This window comes from Acanthochromis polyacanthus, chromosome 5 (genome assembly GCF_021347895.1).
Source record: "Acanthochromis polyacanthus isolate Apoly-LR-REF ecotype Palm Island chromosome 5, KAUST_Apoly_ChrSc, whole genome shotgun sequence".
Lineage (NCBI taxonomy): Eukaryota > Metazoa > Chordata > Actinopteri > Pomacentridae > Acanthochromis > Acanthochromis polyacanthus.
Window position 1 is genome coordinate 37,850,936 of NC_067117.1, and position 26,746 is coordinate 37,877,681.

The window sequence follows — 26,746 nt, forward strand, 5'->3', positions numbered from 1 at the left end:
ACGGCGCCATCATTACTCCAATGCACAAAGAGTCGGGCGGGGTATCGCAGGTAATGTTTTATTCCCTCATCTCTCAGGGCTTGCATCACGTCACGGAAGGCACGGCGCTGGTTCATTACTTCGTTGGTATAGTCCGGGAAAATCTGAATTTTGTTTCCTTTGTACTCCATCGGCTGGGACCAGCTCAGGCGTATAATCAGCTCCTTCACTTGAAAGTGGTGGATACGGGCCATGATGACGCGAGGCCTGCTGCCCGGTGCTGGTTTAGGTTGCGGAGAACGATGTGCCCGATCAACTTTCACTGGTTGTGGGAAATGCTGCTTGCCCAGTAATTCAGGAATAAGTCTGGAAACAGTCAGTTGGTCTTCCTCCCTCAGACTCTTCTTTTATGCCAATAATCCTGATATTGTGTCTGCGGGAATGACCCTCCAAGTCTAGCAGTTTGGTTTGGAGCTGGCTGGCGTACTTGGCTAAATCCTCATACTTGGCTTCAAGGGCTTCCATGCGCTCGTCAAGTGTGCTGGTAGCCTGTTCTTGACTCACCATTCGATTCTGCAGGTCCGTTTGTGCTGAGAGTATAGACTGAAACTTGGTATCAAAGGCATCAAAGCGCTCATCCAGCTTCTCCAAAATTCACTGGGACATCTCCTTACAAATTTCTTTGCATATCTTGTAGGTTTGGGTTTTATCCTCTGGAATGCCAGCGCTAGCTGTAGCTCTAGTCGAGATTTCGCTGAGACGGCCATCATTAGCATTAAGCCCGCTAGCATTAGCACTGCCGATGTATCCGTCGATGGTTTTGCTTTTGCTTGAGGCGTTTACCTTTTTTGACATCTTCGGATTTGCAACGTGGGTCGAGTGAGACGGTTAATGAGCAAAAAAATCAACTCCTGAGTGGGTTTATCGTGGTGTGAGGCAAATTTGTAGAGGTTGTGGTGGAGAGCACAAGCTAAACACGTCTACATCCCACGCTCGCGCACTAGCGCCCCGTGGCGTTCTTTCTACAATGGAAATCAAACATTCTTCAGGAAATTCTTCCAAATCTGTTGCAGAAGTTCCCATAAATGTATAGCACTTATAGGTTGCTTTGCTGTCACTATTCTGTTCAGTTCATCCCAATCCAGCTCCATGGGGTTTAAGTCTGGAGACTGTGCTGTCCACTCCATGTTTTCAAGCCTACCATCTTGTTCTTTTTTCCCAGTGTAGTTGTGGAATATGTTGGACTTATGGTTTGGGTCATTATCTTGCGGTGGGATGAACCCATGACTAACTGGCGCATCCCAGAGGCTCTGCATGCTGCTGCAGAATGCTGTGGTATTAGTTTTGCTCCAGGATACCTCTCACTCTGTACAAGTCACCGTCCCTGGATCCAGCAAAACAGGCCCAGATCATCATGCTTCCTCCTCCATGTTTGACAGTTGATATCACACACTGAGGAACTATCCTTTCACCTACTCAACCATGTACAAAAATCCTGTGTGATGAACCACAGATTTCAAACTTTGATTTATTAATCTATAGTACCTTCTTCCAGTCTTCAGTAGTTATTTGGCAGTGTTTCATGGCCCATGACCCATCTTTTTCTTTTTCTGATGTCTTAGCAGTGCAACTCAACCTGTCAAACCTGCAACTTAAAGTCTTCTCTTCACAGTTGAAACTGAGACTTGCTTACTACAATCACTATTAAGCTGTGCTTGAAGCTGTTGTCCTGTGAGCTGCCTATCACGCAAGCTGTTGACTTAATGAAGTGTAAACCAAGTCACACGTTTGACCGTGTTCAAACATTAAAGATCTTAAAAAAAATCACCAAGAGAAGTCAGCATTTAGACACAGCAGGATTTATTGTCAATATAGAATAGAATATTCTTTGTCATTATACAATACAATGTATAACGAGATTTAAATATAAATCCAGAAGTAGTTTTTAGCAGTGATTAACACCCCCCAAGGAAAATTAGAGATAGTGAGCTGTGCAACGTCGTTTATGCTGTGAGAGTTTGTAATTTTTCAACGCCTATATAGGGTGTATGATAGGAGTGACAGTTTTGAGACCATTATTCAGTCCTTCCAAGATTTCACGGGCGTTTTTCGTGATTGTTGCGGCTGAAAATGCCTGAATTCGCGGCAGCTTTTCTAAAAAATTGCGATAAAAGTTGCGATGTTCTAAGCTTATTTATTGTGATGAAATTGCGGGAGACAGTGACGACTGCTAAAAAGCTGCATTTTTTTCCAGCTTGTAGAATATGTTTCAACCCTGTAATTGACAATATTTATTCCGAAATTAATTATTTTGCGTTCTAACCCATTTCCACAAAAGCTGGCACACCACGGTGGGAAATTAGCAGCAGCCAGATACTGGTTTAACATGACGTGGTTGGTAGATTTGCGGCACAAAATGCTAATTTACTATTGAATGAATCATATTCGGACATATCTGTCAGTGGCTTAAAAAGTTAATTTCACATCCTGGCACACACGTGTTCACACAAACACGCTCATGGCTTGTCACGTCAACTAACAAGAACAGCACTGAGAGAGCGCAGTCCTCCACCAAGACAGGTGTGTGTTCTGCATGTGTACATACCGAATCGCGTGGCCTAAATATGTAGCCGCCGACGGGAATTGATGGGACTCAGAGACACCCCCACAATTTAATCAGTTGTTCCGTGTATCATTTCCGATACGTCCACAGTGGTAGATTTGTTGTAGGATCACAATTATGTGATCGTCAGCGGGCTGCTGAGGTAGTGTTCACCTGTTGCCATGGTTACTGTGCCGCTATGAGACGCTGTGCCGCTACCTCAATGGGAAATCCTTAAATCCATGGATCCAAACTTTAAGTCGTATCACTACCGAAGTCTAATCACTTGGTCCTTGTGTCATTTCTGACCGACCCTGAAAACTTAATTTAAATCCCCGAGTCTGTTTTTGAGGGATTTGGGTAACAGAGGAAGGAGTCACACACGCTGATCGTCACATAAATCCGCCGTGTTCTTAGGGGGAATAAATAATCTAATTTACCTTCATTATTTCAGTGCTCTAACGGATGTGGATGCAACAGTTTCCATCATGGTGATTTATGTCGTCTGTTGTCTGATCATTTCAGCCGTTTCGTGTTTTTTTTAAGTGTATCAATCGATGATTTTTTTTTCTTTTTTTGTATTCCACCACAGTATTGCACGGGTGTAAAACAGTTTAGCTCCGCTCTGGTGAAGAACATCAGTGAATTATTTGTTTATCACGGTCTTCAGCAGTAATTTTTGTTGGTAAATGAGAGACATTAGTATCGCACATGTCTGCATCTTCAAACCATAAACAAGGAAATTAATTCGGTGACGTACGTGCATTAGGTTTGTGCTGGGGACTGCTCTGATTGGTGGAACTTGCGGGATGCGGGCCAAAATTGCGGGAAAGTTGCGGTGATTGGACAAAATTGCAAGGCCGCGCAAAATTCGCGGAGATTGGTTGATTTCGCGCGATCGCAACATCGCGAATTCCTGGAGGGACTGATTATTCTTTTCCAAATCTATTCATCAGATCATGACATCAGGTTATCATATTTCACCCCTAGACCTCACTGTCCAGAGGACATGCGCATTAGGTTATCATTAGGTCATCTTCTACCGAGGACACGCCCAAATATGTTAAAACCTACACTATATTGCCACAAGTATTCGCTCACCCATCCAAATAATCAAAATCAGGTGTTTCAATCACTTCCATGGCCACAGGTGTATAAAATCAAGCACCTAGGCATGCAGACTGCTTTTACAAACATTTGTGAAAGAATGGGTCGCTCTCAGGAGCTCATTGAATTCCGATGTGGAACTGTGATAGGATGCCACCTGTGCAACAAGTCCAGTCGAGACATTTCCTCGCTCCTAAATAGTCCACAGTCAACTGTCAGCTGTATTATAAGGAAGTGGAAGTGTGTGAGAACGACAGTAACTCAGCCACCAAGTGGTAGGACACGTAAACTGACGGAGCGGGGTCAGCAGATGCTGAGGCACATAGTGCCAAGAGGTGGCCAACTTTCTGCAGAGTCAATCGATACAGACCTTCAAACTTCATGTGGCCTTCAGAGTAGCTCAAGAACAGTGCGCAGACAGCGCAGACAGGGGGGTGGGGGGTGGTCTGCAACATCATCTTTCGACAATTTACATTCATGGAATGGGTTTCCATGACCGAGCAGCTGCATCCAAGCCATACAACGCCAAGTGCAATGCAAAGCGTTGGATGCAGTGGTGTAAGAGACGCCGCCACTGGACTCTAGAGCAGTGGAGACGCCTTCTCTGGAGTGACCAATCGCGATTCTCCATCTGGCAATTTGATGGACGAGTCTGGGTTTGGCGGTTGCCAGGAGAACGATACTTGTCGGACTGCATTGTGCCAAGTGTAAAGTTTGGTGGAGGGGGAATATGGTGTGGGGTTGTTTTTCAGGAGCTGGGCTTGGCCCCTTAGATTCAGTGAAAGGAAGTCTGAATGCTTCAGCATACCAAGACATTTTGGACAATTCCATGCTCCCAACTTTTTGGGAACAGTTTGGAGCTGACCCCTTCCTCTTCCAACATGACTGTGCACCAGTGCATAAAGCAAGGTCCTTAAAGACATGGATGACCGAGTTTGGAGGGGATGACCTTGACTGGCCTGCACAGAGTCCTGACCTCAACCCGATAGAACACCTTTGGGATGAATTAGAGCGGAGACTGAGAGCCAGGCCTTCTCGTCCAACATCAGTGTGTGACCTCACAATTGCGCTTCTGGAAGAAGTGTCAAAAATTCCCATAAACACACTCCTAAACCTTATGGACAGCATTCCCAAAAGAGTTGAAGCTGTTATAGCTGCGAAGGGTGGACCGACATCATATTGAACTCTATGGATTAGGAATGGGATGCCACTTATGTTCATATGCGAGTCAAGGGAGGTGAGCGAATACTTTTGGAAATATAGTGTATTATTTTGAGACAGATTTCATGCATATTATACCTTTATGTATTGGCTTATTCCATCCCAAAACACCAAATATTCAGGAAGGTGGTTGCAGCACCATCTTCAATTTTACTGTGGGTGCTGGTGGTGGAAGATCATGATAAAAAAGCTTTGTGTGCAAAATTACAGGCTTATACTCCCAATAATTTTTTAGTTATGGCATTTTTAAAATTTAATAATTTAGGCCAAAATGCCCTCACCCCAATCCTCACCTAGAATTTTTAGGTTTTAAAATGCTTATATCTCTGCTTCTGGGTATCACACAGACCAAGCTCCCTACATGTTGGTGATGTCCTCAAAACAACACACACACTCAGGAGAAGTCTCTACAGAGCAGAGGGGCTTGCCCAAAATGTATAAATTATTTGTAAAAACCACTCACGAGTAGGGTTAAGGGTGTTAAAAATACTAGAAATCTTACAGATTAATGTCTTAGCACCATTTAGTATTGCTCTAGGCCAGACTGGCTTATAACTTATACAGGGGAGCCCTCTAGGCACTTTATTTAGAGAGATATGGACTGCTGAACATTGCCCCCCATGAAAAGTGCCTGATTTTCAAAGACCCTGAAGTTGATGTAGCACAGGTGGTAGAGATCTGCAGATTTGCCCAGAAACTCATCTATCCTCTTACTATAGCCATGCAAAGTCCCAACTTCTAGCCATCACTGGATCATGCTCAATTTTACCCCCAAACTAGGCCATTACTGGCTACTGGTGAATCTTAATCCAATATCAGCAAAGCATTTGCAGACTACACTGCCAGCCACACATAAGTTACTTGAAAGTGATCTTCAGTTCAGTGTATCATTTGTATACATACATCCTTTTATGTACATGATATAGCTTTGTAGTAATATTATCCTTATGATAATATCTTTAATTCATCCTGTGTTCTATAAAAAGTTGATTGCAGCTATTTTAAATATAATAATTATACTTGCCTATGTAGTGACATAGGGCTTGAAAGAGTTTTGTTCTTCAAGATAAGGTATGTCCAGAAAATTTCCGAAGTGAAATGATTTGTTCTGTAATTTCTTGAATGAAAGTAGATATGTTTATTCTCTTAAATTCAGAAGTTCAGTGGGCACAATTCAGCCCTTGCAAGTTATCTAAAAAATGTGGAAGTTATTTTTCCAACTCCAGTTGTACACACCAGCGTAAATATGCACACTATATATGCATAACAGGTAATGTTCAGATTCATGACTACCAAAAATGGCATAGTTTGAGGGTAAAATTGAGCATGATTCAGTGATGGCTAGAAGTTGGGACTTTGCATGGCTATAATAAGAGGATAGATGAGTTTCTGGGCAAATTTGCAGATCGTTACCACCTGTGCTACATTGACTTCAGGGTCCTTGAAAATCAGGCACTTTTCATGGGGAGCAATGTTCAGCAGTCCATATCTCTCTAAACAATGTGCTTAGAGGGCTCCCCCTGTATAGGTTACAAGTCAGTCTGGTCTAGAGCAATACTAAATGGTGCTAAGACAGTAATCCGTAAGATTTCTAGTATTTTTAACACCCTTAACCCTACTCTTGAGTGATTTTTACAAATAATTTATACATTTTGGGCAAGCCCCCCTGCTCTGTAGAGACTTCTCCTGAGTTTATGTGTTGTTTCTAGGACATCACCAACATGTAGGGAACTTGGTCTTTGTGATACCCAGAAGCAGAGATATAAGCATTTTAAAACCTAAAAATTCCAGGCGAGGATTGGGTTGAGGGCATTTTGGCCTAAATTATTAAAATTTGAAAATGCCATACTCAAAAATTACTGGGAATAGATGCCTGTAATTTTGCACATAAAGTTTTTTTTTTTTTTTTTTATCATGATCTCCCACAACTATCTTCCAAAGCCAAATTGAAAATGGTGCTGCAACCCCCATCTGTGAATTCAGATGGAATCAGCCTATTGTGATGTTTCTGATACACTTCTTTAAAAAGTTGTATTGCTTTAAGGGCACCAGGATAGCTCAATGGGTTAAGCGGGCGACCTATGTACTGGGGCTGGTCCCTGACGCAGTGGCCTGGGTGTGATTCCTGCTCAAAGCCCTTTACTGTGGACTTCTGGGAATGAGCCAGCCCAATATGGCAGCATAAATGATTAGCTCCCAATCAACACTCGATAACATTCCCCAAATTCAAAGCTAAAATTCAATTAATGGATTTGAATTAGAGATGCAAAGGGGAGGGAGAACAAGAAGGACAAAAGCTACTGAAAACCTGGCAGAACAACTCGAACTGACGAAGAAACACAGAGGAGACATGTCTGAAACAGACGCGGGTGAGCAGGAGCATGTGGAAGCTGAAGCTACAGATATGATATAAGCAGGTCTGAAAGACATTGTCAGGGAAATTCAAGACTTTAAAAGTGAGCTAGAAATGGAGTTAACTACATTCAAAGAAGAAATAAAAAAGAAATGAAGGAAGAACACGAGGACTTTATGAAAAATGTTAACCAAAAGCTCATGGCAACGGCAAACGAGCTAGCAAAACAAACAACCAGACTGGATGGAGCCGAACAGAGTGGCCTCCTTGGAAAGCTGGAACATGGAGGTAAAAGACGCCCTACTTCAGGCACTGAAACAGAGGATACTACAGGACAGACTGACAGACCAAGAGGCGAGAAACCGGCGGAACAATATCCGGATCTTTGGCCTAAAAGAAGGGGTAGAGGGTACGACAGTGCACAGGAGGCAGTAGAGGAACTGAACAGAAGAGGACTACAGGTAGAGATACCGGGGAGAGGCGCAGCCCGGACCGGGATGAAAGAACGGCTCCAGACAGCGTTGCCTTGGCAGCGGGGCCGACACTCTGAGGACACCGCGGAGTCAAACTAGGACTACAGGAATTTCAAAGGAGATAAAGGACATGCTAGGTGTGCATTAAGATGAAAAGACAAGACTCTAAAAATGAACAATCTAGCCTAAGACTAATTGCACTCCTCAAAATTGCTCATATTTGATGGTCCTATTTGTGATGCATGATCGGCAGCTACATACGTAAGTTCTCTTAAGATGTTGATCTGTAAGTGTCATTGTCCAGACCTTACCACAGAGGGGCCCAATTTTACGGTACAGTCCCCTCAACCCACAACTGTGCTGTGGGAGGTGAACACCTGCCTTTGGAAGTCCAACAGTTCTTCAGGTGAAGTTGTTTTGCTCATGTTCCTAGAGTGGTTATTGGTTGTTATATGTACAGTATGGTTTCAGGGAAAGTGTGGCAGTTCTGCTTGTAAACTGAGGGGATACAGTGAAAATACTTTAATCAAACTTAATGACTCAAAGTCAAGGACTTAGGCTGATGTCTTTGAATATGAATGGTCTAGGTAATCCAATTAAAAGGACCAAAATAATTACAAAATTGAAAAAAGAAAAGATGCATATTACATTTTTACAAGAAACACATCTAACAAAACAAAAACATGAGAAATTAAAGGGATTTAGTTACAAACATACATACTATAGTTCATACAAGGGCGATCGCAAAAGAGGAGTAGCAATCTTGATAACAAACTCTGTTAAATATGAAAATCTGAAAGAAATTCAAGACAAAGAGGGGAGATATATCATAATAAAGGGGAAAGTGGAAAATAATCCAATGACACTAGTAAATATTTATGCCCCTTCTGATAGTAGTAAACATTTTTTCAAGTCCCTATTTGATATCATAATATATAGAAAGTGAGGGAATATGTATATGTGGAGGGGATCTGAATGTGGTACTAAATCACAATCTGGACAAGTAAAAAGAAGACTAAAAGCCATTTAACAAAACTACTCAGTACTTTTTGTGAAGAATTAGGATTGGTAGACATTTGGAGAAACTTGCACCCTCTCGAAAGAGATTATACACATTACTCAGTGCCGCATTCTGTCCACTCTAGGATAGACTACTTCTTGACGCAGAAAGAAGATTACTTTAGGGTAACAGATTCTAAAATTGGAGTGGCAGATGTATCAGATCACAATGCAGTATATTTAACTACCCAAATCGATAGTAGAAAGGATACAGTGTGGCAGTTAAACGTGGGGTTACTGAATGATAAAACAACTGTTAATGACATTAAATCCCAAATTAAGAGATTTCTAGAAGAAAATGATAATGGAGAGGTAGATCCATCTATATTATGGGACTCCTTGAAGGCTGTAATAAGAGGCAGTTTAATTGCAAGGATGGCACATTTTTAAGAAAATCAAAATGGAAACATATAACAAGTTGATTGGAAAGAATCCCAACAGATTTATAAAAATAATAAGGAACAGAAGATCTATGAACAAATACAGGATTTGAAGAGACATATGGATGAGATATTGGGTCAAGAAGCAGAGGAAAAAAAGCAAGATTCACAAAACAGACGTAATATGAATTGGGCCCTAAATCCACTAGACTACTAGCTTGGAGATTACGAAAACAGCAGGCTGACAATACAATTTAAAAAATATAAGACCCTATTACAAAAAAATTGACGACTGAACCAAAAGAAATAGAACATATCTTCAAGGAGTACTATAAAGAGACACAAACATCAACGGTGGACAGTAAATTAATGGGAGAATTTTTAAACACTCGATCTATCTAGTATTGGAGAGAAACAAAATAAGATGGTTACAGCAGAAATATCACTAGAAGAGATAGGGAAGGCAATAGGCAGGTTGAAAGCAAACAAGGCCCTAGGTAGTGATGGCTTTCCTATAGAGTGGTATAAAATATTTCAAAATGAGCTGAGTCCACTCCTGTATTGGACCTTGAACTATATTATGAAAGAAGGAAAGACACCCCCATCATGGAAAAAAGCAATTATAACACTAATCCCTAAAGAAAACAAAGATAAGGAAAATTGTAATAACTATAGACCCATATCAATTCTAAATGTGGACTATAAAATATACACTTCAATTATCTGTAAACGATTCGAAAAGTTCATGCCAGATTTAATTGATGAAGATCAAACTGGATTTATATCAGGCCGACAAACACAAGATGACATTAGAATGAATGAATGGTTCGTTATCTGAAAGATTTGCATTAGGGAGAGGAACAAGACAGGCATGTTGTCTTAGCCCAACATTGTTTGCCATTTATATAGAACCATTGGCACAAGCGATCCGTCAGGATATGAAATTAAAGGGTATAACTGTTGGAAGTAGGGAACACAAAATTGGCCTTTTTGCAGATGACGTAATATATTTAACAGATGTAGAAGCTTCCTTCGTGCAAATGATGGAAATTATAGAAAAATTCAATTACTATGCAGGATATAAACTCAATCTTTCAGAAACTCAGATTCTCTCATTTCATCACATCCCCTCAGTAGAAATCAAGCATAAATATGATGTCAAATGGGACTTGAAACAAATAAAATACTTAGGAGTATATATAACCAAGAATATCTCTGTGGCGATTGGCGTGGGAGAGCTCAGCTGCAGAGGGGAGAGGTGTGGAAGCAGCGTCAGGTTAATTAGCGCAGCTGGCACCAATTAGACTCACCTGATTCTCTCAGCAGTAGCAGGCTGGGACAGAGAGGACAAAAGACACACGGACAGAGAGGACAAAGGGGACGCACGAGCGGAGGACAGTGGACAGGACGAGATCTGGTGGAGAGCCGGGCTGACGTGGGGAGTGGTTACTGGACGAAGTCCGGTGTAGTGACGGGCAAGGAAGAGAGACTGTTTTATTTACGCTGGACGGTGTGTCGAATAAAAGACTTCTGTTTACATTGGCCGAACTGCCGTAGTTATTGTGCTGAGTAAACCCACAGACAGGTTCACCTGTCACAATCTCAAATCTGTATAAAGCCAATTACAACTGTATCAATCAAAATACAAGAAAGGACATAGAAAAATTGTCCACATACCCAATGAATTTAAGTAGTAAGATAAATACAGTGAAAATGAACATCTTGCCAAGGTTATTATATTTATTCAATCCTTGCAAATAGAAATTCCACCAAAGCAGTTTATAGAATGGGATAAATTACTATCTACTTCATTTGACTTGAACTTCTTGAATTTCAATTAAAGAATGGAAAAATTGAGACGTTCTAATACATTTGAACGGTTGTGTGTTTGTGTGTGCGCGCACATATGGAACAGAGTGCTAGAGTTGTATGTCATCCTGATTTCACCCCTTATTACTTTCACTAGTGCAACATCACAGCAGGTAGTCTGTCATTACTGTCGGCAAAGTCTAATGCAGAAAATAAAATCTACTTAGGTGTTTGATCACTGAGGTCATACTCCCCTTATTGTTTATGTAATCGGAGAGTATAAAGATATAGAAGCATCTCTAAAGATATTGCAGTCTAGTATAGCACAAACTCTGACAACAATCATCATCATCAATCATTTGCCTGTTCACTCAATTCAATCATTAAAGCAGTGACAGTAGCATTGTAGATACAATATTTTTGGTATTGGTCATTAACACAAGTAGAGATTTCAGCTCAGTCTCTAGAAGATACTAAAACTAATGAGAAAATAACTAATCCTGTATGTAAGCTGTGTTCACCGCAGCACTTCATGAATGGATAGTAAAATAAAAGATATTATTCTGATCTAACCTGTCGGAGATTTTTTTTAAAATTTCTTTTAGGGCTCTCTCAGAAAGTCTCATTACTCCACTGGAGTTGAAAATGGAGGAGTGGAAAAAAGTGGCCAGTCAGCTGGACAAAGACCATGCCAAAGGTATGCCAGCAGGCTAACATATGTGCACACTTTCACCTGCACAGACAAGCTCTGCCTCACTCTTGGCTTTATCTTTTTGTTCAGAATACAAGAGGGCTAGAGCAGACATCAAGAAGAAATCATCAGACACCATCAAACTGCAGAAGAAGGTGAAGAAAGGTAAGACAAATTGTCTTCAGCTCATCCAACAGGTTTAACTTGAACACGAAATTATCAGTACAGTTACATTATCAAACAAGCACTTTTGTAGAAATGATACAGATACCAGAGCTTGTTTGCTTCTGATGAAGCAGCAACCTGTTGAAAATGAAAACCATCCTTCACAGAGTGAAGTAGTCCTCCACAGTAAACACATGGAGTCTGTTCGATCTTGTCTTCATTATGTTGAGATGAGTGTTTTCAGATCTCTGCTGCATTATTTTATGCCCTGCCTCCTGTAAGTTGTCCGGCACCTCGAAGGAAAAAATAATCCCTCTACAACATGTTTCTCTGCTACCATAGATGTTATATATATGTGTATATAGATTTACTTCAACCCAGAAAAACCTAGGTGATTTTCGCAAACATTAATTACTCTGCCAAGGAATGTGGTGGAGTTATGTGATGATTAGCGTGAACCCTTCCGTCTGTTCGTAACATTACTCAAAAAGGGACTAACTGGTTTGGAGGAAATTTTCACTGAAGGTCACAAATGACACAAGGACCACCTCATTAGATTTTGGCAGTGATGCAGCTTATAGTCTGGATCCACGGATTTCTTAAAGATTTCCCATTGAGATAGTGGCACGGCATCACTGTAACTATAACAAGTGAACGCTACCAGATTCCTGCTGACTATCACATGATTGCGATCCTACTACAAATCAACGAGGACTTATCCGTTGGAAATGATGCAAGAAACAATTGATTAAATTGTGGGGGTGTTTCTGAGTCCCATCAATTCTCACTGCCTGCTACATACTTAGGTCTCACGATTCAGTATCCATACATATTGTATACATGCATAACATGCCTGGACTCAGCGCAAGTTATTTTTTATTAAAGATTCCATCCGTCACAAATTATACAAAGATTTAGCAGCCTTGGTGGAGTACTGCGCTCTCTGAGTGCTTTTCTTACTTTTTCTTGTTTATTCAGTGCATACCAGAGCGCTTCACATAGCAAGGTCTATACAAGTCCCTCTAGGAATTTGTGATGTAGCAATCACGCGAATTCACGCGAAATCAACCAATCTCGAATTCAGTACAGCCTTGCAATTTTGTCCAATCACCACAACTTTCTCGCAATTTTGGCCTGACTCCCGTGAGTTCCACTAATCATCTCAGTCCCCAGCGCAAATGTAATACACTTACGTCACCGAATTCACTTCCTTGTTTCTGGTTTGAAGATGCAGACATGTCCCACTCTAGCCGCTGTCATTTACCTACAAAAATTACTGCTGAAAACCGTGAAAAACAACTAATTACCTGATGTTCTTCACCAAAGCGGAGCTAAAATGTTTTACACGCTGTGCAATATTGTGGTGGAATACAAAAAAAGAAAAAAAAATATTGATTGATAAACACTTTTTTTTTTTTTACCTCTAAACATATTGGGAGAACGGCTGAAATGAGCAGACAACAGACCAAACAAATCACCGTGATAGAAACCATTGCATCCAGATGTGTTGGAACACTGAAAGAATGAAGGTAAATTAGAATAATTATTCCACCAAAGAACATGGTAGAGTTGTGTGTCGCTCGGCATATATGAATCATTCCTCTGTTAGCAACATTACTCAGAAACAGACTCAGGAATTTGGATGAAATTTTAAGGGAAGGTCAGAAATGACACAAGGACCAGGTGATTAGACTTCGGCAGTGATGCGGCTTAAAATTTGGATCCACGGATTTGTAAAGGATTTCCAATTGAGAGAGCGGCACGGTGTCGGACAGCGGCACAGTAACCATGGCAACAAGTTAACACTACCTCAGCGGCCTGCTCACGATCACATTTGTGATCCTACTACAAATCCACCGCTGAGGACGTATCGGAGATGATACAAGGAACAACTGATTAAATTGTGGGGGTGTTTCTGAATTCCATCAATTCCCACCACCCGCTACATATTTACGTTTCGCGATTTGGTATGTACACATGCATCATACATGTCTTTGTTCAGCGCAAGGCCAGGTAATGAACAGTCTTGGTGGAGTACTGTGCTCTCTGAGTGTTATTCTTGTTAAATGACTTGACAAGCCATGAGCAAGTGTGTGTGAATACGTGTGTCCCAGGAAGTGAAATTAACTTTTAAAGCCACGGACAGATATGTCCAAATATGATTCATTAAATAGTAAATTACCATTTTGTGCCTTAAATCTAGAAACCAAGTCATGTTAAACCAGTATCTGGCTGCTGCTAATTTTCCATTGTGGTGTACCAGCTTTTGTGTAAATGGGTTGGAACGTTAAATAATTAATTTTGGAATAAGTATTGTCAGTTACAGTGTTGAAACATGTTCTACAACCTGGAAAAATTCAGCTTTTTAGCAACTGTCACCAGGGGAGCCACCAGGGAGTTTTGACCCCATGAAAAGAAATTTTACTGGGCCCCTGTAGCGCCGGACATAAGGCTGGCGAAAATATTTTTGTGCTGTTTACATAAAACTGTGCATTTTAATTATATTTTTGAATATTATTTCCCATATTTGTGAAAAGGACAATGTGACAGTTACTTGGTAGGGGAAGCATTGAACACTTTGAATACTTTGAATACAATGTTTCATTTATTTACTGCAAGATTGATTCTCATTCTTCAGCATAAAATTTCCCCAAATTAAATTACATACCTGAATAATACAAAACTTGAACATAAAATAACCTCTTCCATTAAATAAATTGCAATTATGATCTGTGAAGAAACAGATAAAAAATAAATAAATAAATAAAATACAAAAAGCCAACTGCCTTTTATGATTTCTCATCACCATCTATAGAATCATACAAGCACAATAATAAGATCAGCTGGAGATGTTAAACTAAGTAAACAAAGGAGGTCCATTCATAAAGAAAAAACATAACAGGCCAGATACAACCTTGCTCAGCCAAGCTTCCTCTTGCACACATAATTACAATACATATTTACAACTGGCCCTTGCTCAACCTTTCTAACCAAGAGCCCAATGCCGAGCCTTCTCAGTAGCGAAATCATTGATCAGGTCTTTGAAGTCTAGCTTTCTAGCCAACTGACTTTCGATGGACAGCATGGCAAGACTGCAGAGCCTTTCCTGTGACATTTTGGACCTAAAGTAGTTTTTTATCATTTTTAGCTTGCTGAAAGCTCTCTCACCACCTGCAACACTAACTGGCAGTGTGCAAAATATACACAAAGCAATACACACTTCTCCAAAGATGCTTTGAGCTGCAGCTTACAAATAGCATTCAGGAGTTCAAGAGGGGACAAGTTCGGGAGGAAATTGGAAGCGTATACACTGTTAAGGTGTCTTACTTCATTTTCAAAATCAGGTGTAAGATCACCAGAATACTTTGTGATCAATTGTTGCCACAGAGAAGAGATTTTGTCCTCACTAATCTGCCCAACTTTCAGAACAGCAGAAAATTTGTTTACAATATTTGCTGTGGTTTGGAACCTAGTTCCCAAGTCACTTATGATACTGTCCATAGCAGTAAAAAACACAGTGTTCCGAAACACAGTTTCTGCACTCTCCTGAGACCTCTCCTCTTCAGAGGTCTCATCATGGAATCTTCGCCTTTTCTTCTGGCGGCTGCAGTTGCTCACCTCCTTCCTCAGTTGTGGGTACTGGGGCTTGTTCAGGGGTAGGGGGCTCACAGGCCTCATAAACAGCAGCTGCTGCTGCTGCTGCACTTGACGTGTCTGTTCAAACATGCATCATTTTGACAAGGGGGAGGGGGGGGGGTGATTAAATATGGGCAGCTTGCTAAATGTGAACAGTGAAATATAAAATTCCAGAGTTTTCTTCAAAAATATGAGCTAATATGGAGAGTAAAGTGAGCTAGCTTAAAAATCACAAAGTTAAGATAGAGTAGAAACAACAGGCTAATGTTCCAGAACTTTCCACCACATGAACCAAACCCACCTTGTTTTTTTGAAAAACTGGGTAACATATTGCCGGCCCTTGGCCTCTCTCTCCTGCCTTATCTTTTTTTCTTTTCGTTTCTGACTACCTGACTTCTGAGGCATACTGTCGTCACCCTACTCAGTCTGACTGAAGCACCGCTGGCGCGCAGCAGTTGATTCAGTAGGACTGAACCATTTTACATAAAAAGAGAGGGGGGGCCCTTGAGAAATGTTTCCAAAACAAATAAACTTAGTGTTACCAGCGCATTGTAAATAATATTTATTTGTGATTATAAATTAACAAGATAGTGCCATATTCATTTTTTCAGTATTATAATTTTATCAGGGGCCTTTCTGGGCCCCTGTTAATGATGGGCCACTAGAATCCTTCCCCTTTTTCCCCCCTTTTCGGCGCCCCTGACTGTCACTGTCTGCCGCAATTTCATCACAACAAATAAGCTTTAAACATTGCAGCTTACATCGTTAGTTTTTAGAAAAGCTGCCGTGAATTCAGGCATTTTCGGCCACAACAATCTCAAAAAACACCTGCGAAGTCCTGGAAGGACTGCTCTATTCAGTATTTTATTATAAATAAAAAACAAGCTAATCCAAAAAAATTTGATTTAACCAAGCATTTGGGAAGAATAACCACTCCATTTTAACAATCAGAAACTCCAGCACAACCAGCCTTAACAGGTTGGGGTGAGGGTACAGAATTAAAAGGATTGCAGAGAGAAACGGATAAAGAGAGGAGAACCGAACCTTGTTCTGTCAGGATTGATAATATAAACCTAATTTTCATTATTTTTTTATCCATTAAGTTGTAAATATTTTGTTTACTTTTCTTGTCCTGATACATATTCTATAACATCTGAGCTGGTGGGAAGGATTTGTCAAGTTCAGGGTTACAATAACATAAATACCGACGATGAATTGCAAGATTATTTTCAATAGCAATTACACATTTTGAATTAGATTATACACTACAGTAGTAGTTTGTAACCATGAGGCTAAGAATGAGAAGCAAGAGGGGTGAAATGGAGTATAATAGTGTCAGAAAGGAGGTAAAATATTAGTCAATATTATTGTTATTTCTCAAATATTTGATTTTTTCTTGTAAAATATTGCAGAATGTTGCAAGAAACAATGTGAGCAGAAAACTTCAACCTTTAGTTCAGATGACTTCGATGCCAGAGAGGTAAACAGTTTGCCGTTTTACCTTGATGATGATGATCAACAATACATGGACATAAATAAGAGCTCAGAGTCGACTTGGAATGATTTGGTATCTACCACATGGATCTAAAGAGGAAAGAAAGTCTTTATATTTGTGCTGGCAGACATGGATGCTGCCAGCAGGGGGTGCTGTTATTATTATTATTTTTTTACATCCTCCCAACATGTGAAAGGTCTCAGAGCAGTGCACATTAGCAACCCTTCCTTTGGACTGGCTAAAGCATGGGAGAGATTAGAAGAGTGGTATGGCTCTCCTGAAGCCTTAGAAAAAGCTTTGTTTGATAGGTTGGAACATTTTCCCAAAATTACATACAAGGACCCTCATCTACTGCGTGACCTTGGGGACCTTCTTTTAGAAGTAGACTCTGCCAAGAGTGAAGGCCATATACCAGGACTACTTTACCTCGACACAGCACGTGGAATCCATCCCATAGTGGACAAGCTCCCATTTAGCCTGCAGGAAAAATGAATGATGCATGGAACAAAGTTCAAACAAGAACATCAGCTGTCATTTCCTCCATTTTCTGTCTTTGCAAACTTTATTAAAAATGAAGCCAGGATGAGAAATGACCCAAGTTTCAGGTCTTCAGCTTTACCACCTGTCACAAGTGCCACAGTTGACAAGTATTTCGGGAAACATGACAGAGGAAAAATGTCTGTCTCAGTTAACAAACAGGAAGTGTTCAATCCTCAATATAGGAAAGGGATAGAGAAGAGAGCAGAGGACCCTAACAAAGAGTGTCCTATCCACAAAAACCTCATGCACTCAAGAAATGCAGAGCATTCCGGGAGAAGTCTCTGGAAGAACGTAAATGTTATCTGAAGCAGAATCAGATATGTTTTCGATGCTGTGCTTCTTCAAACCATCAAGTGAAGAACTGTAAGGTGGAAATCCAGTGTGCAGAATGTGGTAGTGATTCACACATCGCTGCTCTCCATGCTGGTCCTGCACCATGGGCTATACACCCTGCCACGAAGCCTGTTACCGATGACGGCGGGGAGCAGGAGTCGCCTCCAAATGCACGCAGGTGTGTGGAAACAGGATTGGTGGACACTCATGTGCCAAGATCTGTCTCATCTATGTCTACCCAAAGGATCACCGTGACAAGAGACTTAGAGCTTATGCAATTCTGGATGATCAAAGCAACAGGTCTCTGGCCAGGTCTTCCTTTTTCGATATCTTTGGCATTGCAAAAGACTCTTCCCCATACACTCTAAAAACCCGTGCAGGGGTAACTGAGGTGACAGGCAGAAGAGCGAGTAATTTCATTGTGGAATCAGCTGATAGGCGATCCAGTCTTTCCTTGCAAGGAAAGACTGGAAAGATGTAATTCAGACCCACAAGGTGTTTGATCAGCAGAACGGGCCTCCAAATGCTCCCTATGCACAGAGGCTGGCTCTGGGGTGGGTAATTGTTGGTGACATTTGTCTCGCCGGGGCTCATAAACCCAAGCATACAAGTGTTCTCAAGACAAACATCTTGAATGATGGTAGACCAAGCTACTTCCTCCCATGTCAAAACATCATCCAGGTAAAGGAATGCTTCAGCTGCAGAGCTCCTCACAAAACCAACTCTTTCATACCCCGACAAAGAAACAGGATAGTAAAGGCCGAGTCCATGGGAGAAACAATTTTGGAATGCACGAGTGCAGATGAGAGACCCGCCCTCTCCATAGAAGAACGTGACTTTCTCCAGATAATGGAGAAAGAAGTCTACCAGGATAGCACAAACAGCTGGGTGGCTCCACTGCCTTTCCGCTCTCCTAGACCACGTCTCCCCAACAACAAATGGCAAGTCAGCCTTTCCTCGGTTTGTCGAACACTGAAGAAATGACCTGAAATGAGGCAACACTTCATTGACTTTATGCAAGCCATATTTGACAATGAACATGCATAACCAGCACCACCACTACAAGAACAAGAGGAATGCTGGTACCTTCCTTTCTTTGGGGTTTATCACCCTCGCAAGCCAGACCAGATAAGAATGGTCTTTGACTCTAGTGCTCAACATCACGGTGTGTCTCTAAATGATGTCCTTCTAACCGGCCCTAACCTTAACAATAGCTTGCTCGGCGTACTCATGAGGTTCCGTGAGGAGCAAGTGACAGTGACAGCTGATATCAAGCAGATGTTCCACTATTTCGTGGTACGGGAGGACCACAGGAACTTCTTGCGCTTCCTCTGGCATCGAAACAACGACATGAAGGAACCTATTGTGGAGTACCACATGAGAGTACATGTTTTTGGGAACAGCCCATCACCTGCTGTCGCAGTCTATGGACTCAGGAAGGCATCCCAAGATCAAGAACATGATGACCATAAGGTAAGACACCTTGTGGAACGACATTTCTGCGTGGACGATGGTCTTATGTCATTCCCATCCGATGATGAGGCTGTTGCCGTTGTCAAGAAAGCCAAGGAAACGCTGGCTGCATCCAATTTGGTGTTACACAAGTTTGCTTCTAATAGTGTCAATGTAATGAAGGCTTTTCCTAAGGAGGATCTGGCAAAGGGCCTAAAGGACCTTGACCTTGGAGCAGACTTTCCACCTATGCAACGAAGTCTGGGAATACACTGGGACATTGCCACAGACGAGTTCACTTTTCGGGTGTCTGCCACCCAGAAGCCTTACACTCGCAGAGGAGTACTGTCGACTGTTAACAGTCTGTATGACCCACTTGGTTTCGCAGCTCCAGTCATCATCGGAGGCAGGGCCTTGTTAAGAGAGCTTACTACAGAGGCTTGTGAGTGGGACGACCCACTTCCAGAGAAAAAGCTTGATGAATGGCGTGAGTGGAGAAACTCCCTAAAAGCACTTGAGCATGTCACAATTCCAAGGACATTCACTTCCATCTCCCTCAGTAGTTCCACAAACAGGAAACTTTGCATTTTTTGTGATGCATCAACACAGGCAATAGCATTAAAGTTCTGGATGCGGAAGGCGAGAGCGAAATTGGATTCGTGTTTGGCAAGGCCAAGTTTGCACTGCAACCATGACCATACCTCGGCTTGAACTCTGCGCAGCCGTTCTGGCTGTGGAAATTGCAGACATGCTTGCAGAGGAGCTGGATGTCCAGTGTCATTCTATAAAATTCTTCACTGACAGTAAAATCATCCTCTTTTACATACGCAACGAATCCCAGAGGTTCTATGTCTGTCAGTAACCGTGTGCAGAGGATCAGGAAGTCATCCCTACCGGAACAGTGGTCTTATGTTCCCACAGATGTAAATCCTGCTGACCAAGCTTCAAGGTTGAGCCCTGCAAACACCTTATTGTCCAGCACGTGGCTTAAAGGGCCAAACTTCCTGTCGAGACCAGAAACAAAGGAGACTGAAAACAAAGCATCCTTTGATCTTGTTGACCCGGAGTCTGACCCTGAAGTCCGTCCTTCCGTGGTAACTTCAGCCACTCAGGTTGTAGAGACTCCTTTGAATCCAAGACGCTTTGAGTCATTCTCCTCCTGGAGATCCCTTGTAAGGACGATAGTGAGACTGATCCATATAGCTACCTCCTTCAAGCAAGCAAACAAAAAGAATGACTGTCGAGGCTGGCACATATGCAGATGTGTCTCTCCAGAAGACCTCATCAGAGCCAAGAGTGTCATCATACGTTGCCTTCAATACAAAGCCTTCCCTGAAGTCTTTGCATCCATTCAGGCAGGGAAAGAGATCCCTAAACAGTGCCAGCTCAGTAAGTTGTGTCCATACCTGGATGATACAGGTTGCCTCAGAGTTGGGGGCCGTTTGTCACAAGCTGATGTTGAAAGTGATGAAAGGAACCCATTCATTATTCCTCGTCATCACCATCTAACAACCCTACTCGTACGACACTACCACGAGCAAGTCCAACATCAAGGTCGCCACTTCACAGAGGGTGCAGTGAGGTCAGCAGGTCTATGGATCATCAGTGGAAAGCAGTGCATCAGCTCCATCATTCACATGTGTGTGACCTGTCGGAAACTCCGATGGAGAACAGAGACACAACAGATGGCTGAACTACCATCAGACCACCTGAACACCAGCCCCCCGGTCTCTTATGTTGGAGTGGATATGTTTGGACCTTGGACAATCGCTTCTCGCTGAACACAAGGAGGCTGCGCCAACAGTAAATGGTGGGCAGTCATTTTCAGCTGTATGAGTACCAGAGCTATTCACATCGAGGTAATCGAGTCAATGGAATCCTCAAGTTTCATTAATGCACTGCGGCGGTTCCTTTCCATCTGTGGCCCAGTGAAGCAGTTGAGATCTGACTGCGGGACCAATTTCTTAGGTTCATGCAAAGACCTTGGCATTGATGCAAAACACTGCAACAATCCGACCATACAGACGTTCCTAAGCGACAGTGGATGCACATGGGTGTTTAACCCACCTCATGCTTCACACATGGGAGGCAGCTGGGAGCGAATGATTGGCATAACCAGATTGATACTTGATTCGATGCTCATGGGCATTACACCTAGGCAACCGACCCATGAAGTGTTAACCACCTTCTTGGCAGAGGTTACAGCCATTGTGAACTCACAACCCCTCATCCCAGTATCAACTGAACCGAGCTTTCCTCTTATTCTGACGCCAGCTACGCTTCTTACCCAGAAGGTTGGAGTTCCATCCATTCCGCCTGGCGATTTTGATGAAAGCGACATGTACAAATGCCAGTGGAGGCAGGTACAGAGTCTCTCAAATGTCTTCTGGCATTGGTGGAAGACCCAATACCTCGCAACCCTACAAGGCCGCAGAAAATGGCAGTCAGAGAGCCTTAATCTGGAAGAAGGGGACCTTGTGTTACTGAAGGACACCCAGGTTAAACGTAACCACTGGCCGATGGGTGTGGTGGTCAAAACCTTCCCCAGTCGCGACGGAAAGGTGAGGAAAGTAGAAGTCAAGGTTTCTTCTGGAGGGACATGCAAGAATTTCTTGAGACCTGTAACAGACATTGTACTCCTCCTGTCACACACTAATAAAGTCAACCCAAAGGACGAGTGATTATGACATCTTTTCAATGTCAGACGGGGAGTGTGCTGGCAGACATGGATCCTGCCAGCAGGGGGTGCTGTTATTTTTTTTTTACATTCATTCTTTGTTCACTGTTACACCCAATAGGAATGACTCAGTCAGGTAAGAGAGGGGAGTGGCTTACGTGTTCGGTTGTGGTTGTCAATGACAGAGGTCAGAATTATCACAGTTCAATCTGCATCCATCCTTCTTTGTTGTACTGAGGAAGGCATTGCCTGTGAGTATTTTCATTTATATCAGGGGTTATTGTGATATTGCAAGCATTATGTTTTGTTTAGGCATATGTTTAATGTCATCTTTATATTTGCTTGTGAAGAGGTAAAACACACGATTGTTATTTCATGCTTAAAATATTATGGCCCAGAGCCTGAAAAATGTGATTTTGTTTTTCTTACAGTTTTACTCTGTTGGCTTGTGAAGGATAAGTCTCATTAAAGAAGACAATACACGTGTCATTGTGTCAAAGAGTTATCTGTCTGCCTAGCTGTGCCAATGTCGAACAGTGAGGGCAGAACAATATTCCTGATAACAAATAAGCTTAGAATTAATGTCCCAGCTGCCAATCACATTCAAGAGTGAAAATTGCTTTTGGCAGTGGAGGCCAACAAATTTTTATGACATAAGCATAGATGATGACTTGACCGGGAAATATTTGGTCTTGACCAAGGCTCATTTGTTTGTACTTAGGAGTTTCAGTCCTAGAACTAAGACTTGATGATCATAAGTAGTATTTTTTGGCTTTCATTTAGACTTTTGATATACCTGCCTTGACTGTGTTGTCCCTGATTATTCTGTATTATTTGGACTATTTAAAGAAGACTGCCAGGCAGTTATTTTGTCAAAGTATGTCATTTTTTTATTTTGTAAAAGACGGAATAAAATTGTCTGCAGTGCACAAGATTTAGGGGTCAGTGCTCAGTGTGTGATGATTTGAATTCTAGAATTGAAATGAGACCTGTTACTGACTCCATTCTAGTCAGTTTAATCATTGCCATAGATACACAAACATACTGCCAGGCAGACACCTGGGCTGCACCGTCCCCACTATCAAAGTTACACACCCACAGTTGTCATGGTTGCACCTGGCCTTGATATCCCATAACCAAAGAGACCAAAAGCTTGCCAGGAAAGACTGCCCTATGGCCTAATATGAGAGAAATACAACGTGAACGCCAAAGCACACACAACACACACACCACACACAAACATGCACACACTGAAATGAAACCTCGAGACCTTTATATAAATATCCTCCCTGTCCTCTCGCTCAGGAATCCAATACGCAAATGCATCGTCACAAAAATAGCCTGTGCACACATCACAGGTCTCATTGGAGACCCACCCAGAGTAAACAAAATGATGTCTGATGTGGGTTTGACATCTCTGAACATGTTTTCTGCTGCGTGTCTTTTCTCTTTCCTCTTTCTGTCTCTTTCTGCACCTTTCCTTTAATTGTCTTGTCTTTCTCAATCATAACTCCTGTGGTCAAACTAAATCACCAGCATGATTTTAGGCCATCAAGTCAAGAAATTTGGGATTATTGTAACTTTCGTCATACCATTATAGTTTTAGCTACACTGGCAATGATAACACTGTACTTCATATATGCATTGACCCATCTAATGTTTCTACCCTCAGTTTATGCTGCTACAATTCTACAGTTTAATTTAGCAGACGCTTTTGTCCAAAGCGACGTACAACACAAGCAAGAATTCAGAGGAAAAACCTGTAGTAAGTACAAAAAGTGCTTCAAGTGCGATTGGTCAAAGGTGTTGTCATCAAGTTGCAGAAAAATTGCTAAATAAATGCTGGGTTTTGGACCACCTGACTTATTCTACCCCTAAGGTGGAGTCAGATTAAGTGCTGAGGTGTTCTCTGAACAATTGAGTCTTCAATTGTCTTTTAAAAGTAGAAAGGGACTCAGCAGAATGCACAGAGTTTGGTAATTTGTTCCACCATTTGGAAACAACAGAGGAGAAGAGTCTGGCTAGAGATATCGAGGGTTTTGGACCACCTGACCTATTCTACTCTTAAGGTGGAGTCAGATTAAGTGCCTAGGTGTTCTCTGAATATTTGAGTCTTCAATTGTCTCTTAAAAGTAGAAAGGGACTCAGCAGAATGCACAGAGTTTGGTAGTTTGTTCCACCATTTGGGAACAACAGTGGAGAAGAGTCTGGCTAGAGATATCGAGCCGTGCTGGGCTGGAAGCACCAGGCGTCTCTCACATGCAGAGCGAAGTGGGCGTGAAGGGGAGTTGACCTGGATCAGGGAATCCAGGTAGGCTGGGGCCGTTCTTGTAAAGGTTTTGCAAGCCAGGAGGAGAGTTTTGAATTTGATTCTGGCTGCAACTGGAAGCCAGTGAAGGGAGATGAACAGGGGAGTGACATGAGCTCTTTTGGGCTGGTTGAAGACCAGATGTGCTGCTGCATTCTGGATCATCTGTAGAGGTTTGACTGTACATGCAGGGAGACCTGCAAGAAGAGAGTTGCAGTAGTCAATGCGTGACATCACAAGAGCCTGAACCAGAAGTTGTGTGGCCTGTTGGGTCAGGAAAGAGCTGATCTTCCTGATGTTGTAAAGGGCATAACGACAAGATCGAGAAACTGAGGCCACGTGAACCTTAAAAGTCAGCTGGTCATCGACACCCAGGTTTCTGGCTGAGTTTGTGGGCACAAGTAGGCTCGAGTGAAGTTGGACACTGATCTGAGGCTGAACAGATGGACAAGCTGGAAAGACCATGAGTTCAGTCTTAGACAGATTCAGCTGAAGGTGCCGTTCCTTCATCCATGTGGAGATATCAGCCAGACATGCTGATATCCGAGCTGAAACTGTTGTGTCGTCAGGTGGAAAAGAGAGGAAAAGCTGAGTGTCGTCAGCATAACAGTGGCAGGAGAAGCCATGGGAGCGGATCACTGCAATGCTGCTATGATAACTGTAGCTAAAATGCTCTATCCCTAATTGTGTTTCATTCTTATTTGATCTCTGGAAATCATATCATCATCTAATCATTTATTGAAAGGTCAAACTGAAAGTGAGAATAATTAACCCTTTACGCTTCAGTGCGTAGTAGGTGTACCGCCGGTGGTACACTTACTAATTTGCATAGGAATTTCAAGAATGTCCGACGACTGCAAACGTGATTATACAAACACTATACGCCGATGGAAAGCTTAGATTCTCATGAATCCGCCGGTATAAACCACTTTCAGATGCGATTACCACAGCGGGTGACAAAAACACATTTGTCCGACAAAAACAAATATTCATCCATCCGTTCTCTATACACGGCTTCAATGCACACAGCGCGACTCACATTTCCGGGTTCATTATTACACACAGAAATAAAGATTCCACAAAAAACGGCCATAATCCAACCTTTTACATCCAGACAACACAAGCCAGTAAACTATTTTGTCCAAAACATGTCCTGAAGTCGGTATAAAATCCACGAATCGGTCGTTTTCAAGGAAATGCACCTCGCGATGTGCGTCCAATATTTCCTGTATTTTTCGTCATTTTTTTTATTTAAAAATAGAATATTAGCGATATTTTTGTACTGAAAACGGCTGGAATTGACTGAAGCTTAAAGGGTTAAAATGTCAGTAATCTATGGAAGCAAATCAGACTCATCAGATTCTGAGTTTTAAAACCTGCTGAATTTCTTACTTTGAATTTTTTTGACATCAAATTATGTATGTGAATTTTTTATGCCTGAATGTAGCTCATCAAAATTCTAAAAACCAGTTAAAAATTCAGTGTCTTCAAGTTGGCATCAAAAAAATTCAATGTGTACAAAATTTGCCATCAAAAAATTGAGTGTTCAGAATTTGGCGTCAAAAAATTCAGTGTTCAAAATTCACCGTCAAAAAATTTGCTGTTCACATTCGGGGGACTTAGACATAAGTAATCTATCCTGGCCAAAATTGAACAAATGCCCAGCCAATCAAGTCACACTCCTGTGGTCATGTGACACGGACAGTTGACCTCACAAAACCAGGGTAACCATGGCTACAGTGTGAACGACGGCACTTCGGTGAGTGTGTTAATCCTTTGTGTGTCCTCTATGTGGTTTGTTTTTGTGAAAGTCCGTAACCTGTAATGCATGACATGTATCCAAAGAACAAGATTTATAATATACGCGAGGAGCTTTTAACGACATTCTGCTCACCGCGCTAGTACAGCGTCAGCTGTGCTAGCCGCGTTAGTACAGCACTAGCCACGTTAGTACAGCGCTAGCCGCGTTAGTACAGCGCTAGCCGCACGAGTACAGTAATAAGGTCTCACTGACAGCACGTTCTGCAGCTGGGTAGTTGAGTGACAATTTTGTAAATGCACAAATGGACAGAACTGTGATTTATGCGCCCAAAAGTGCAGTTAAATCACAGAGCAGTGCAAAGAAACTGGAAACCTAGCAAACTTAATTAGCCTACATAACACTTTGTTTATTATGTGTGTTTTCTGCTCAAGTTAATGTTTTGGTTTGTTTCATTTTAAATTAAACTTGATCTTAGAAGGTTTTAAACTGTGTAGTCAAAGTAATTCCATCTGTGAATGAATAGCCTGAAATGAAATGCCCTACACTGCTCTGTTCGTAGCTGACCATTCTTTCACAGCGTGCTATATCAAGAGTTAGTGTGCAATGATAGTGATAAATGCAGCCCATTTTTGTCAACTGGGGAGACTCTACCGAGAACTCTCTCCACAGAAGTAGTGAATGGCGGATACCCCACAGCCTCCACC

The 26,746-nt window shown here is 41.9% G+C and overlaps 1 protein-coding gene across 5 annotated transcripts in view; it reads left to right on the forward strand.

The window, feature by feature from the left end:
* mtss1 (MTSS I-BAR domain containing 1) overlaps positions 1-26,746 on the forward strand; it is a 186,196-nt gene that overhangs the window by 87,401 nt on the left and 72,049 nt on the right. For 4 of the 5 annotated variants that reach the window (XM_051948024.1, XM_051948023.1, XM_051948025.1 and 1 more), the window contains 2 exons: positions 11,589-11,680; positions 11,765-11,839. The exons of the other annotated variant lie outside the window; for it this stretch is intronic. In XM_051948024.1, coding sequence (XP_051803984.1) covers positions 11,589-11,680; positions 11,765-11,839 — 167 coding nt within the window. The remainder of the gene's footprint in view (positions 1-11,588; positions 11,681-11,764; positions 11,840-26,746) is intronic. 5 annotated transcript variants of the gene reach the window in all.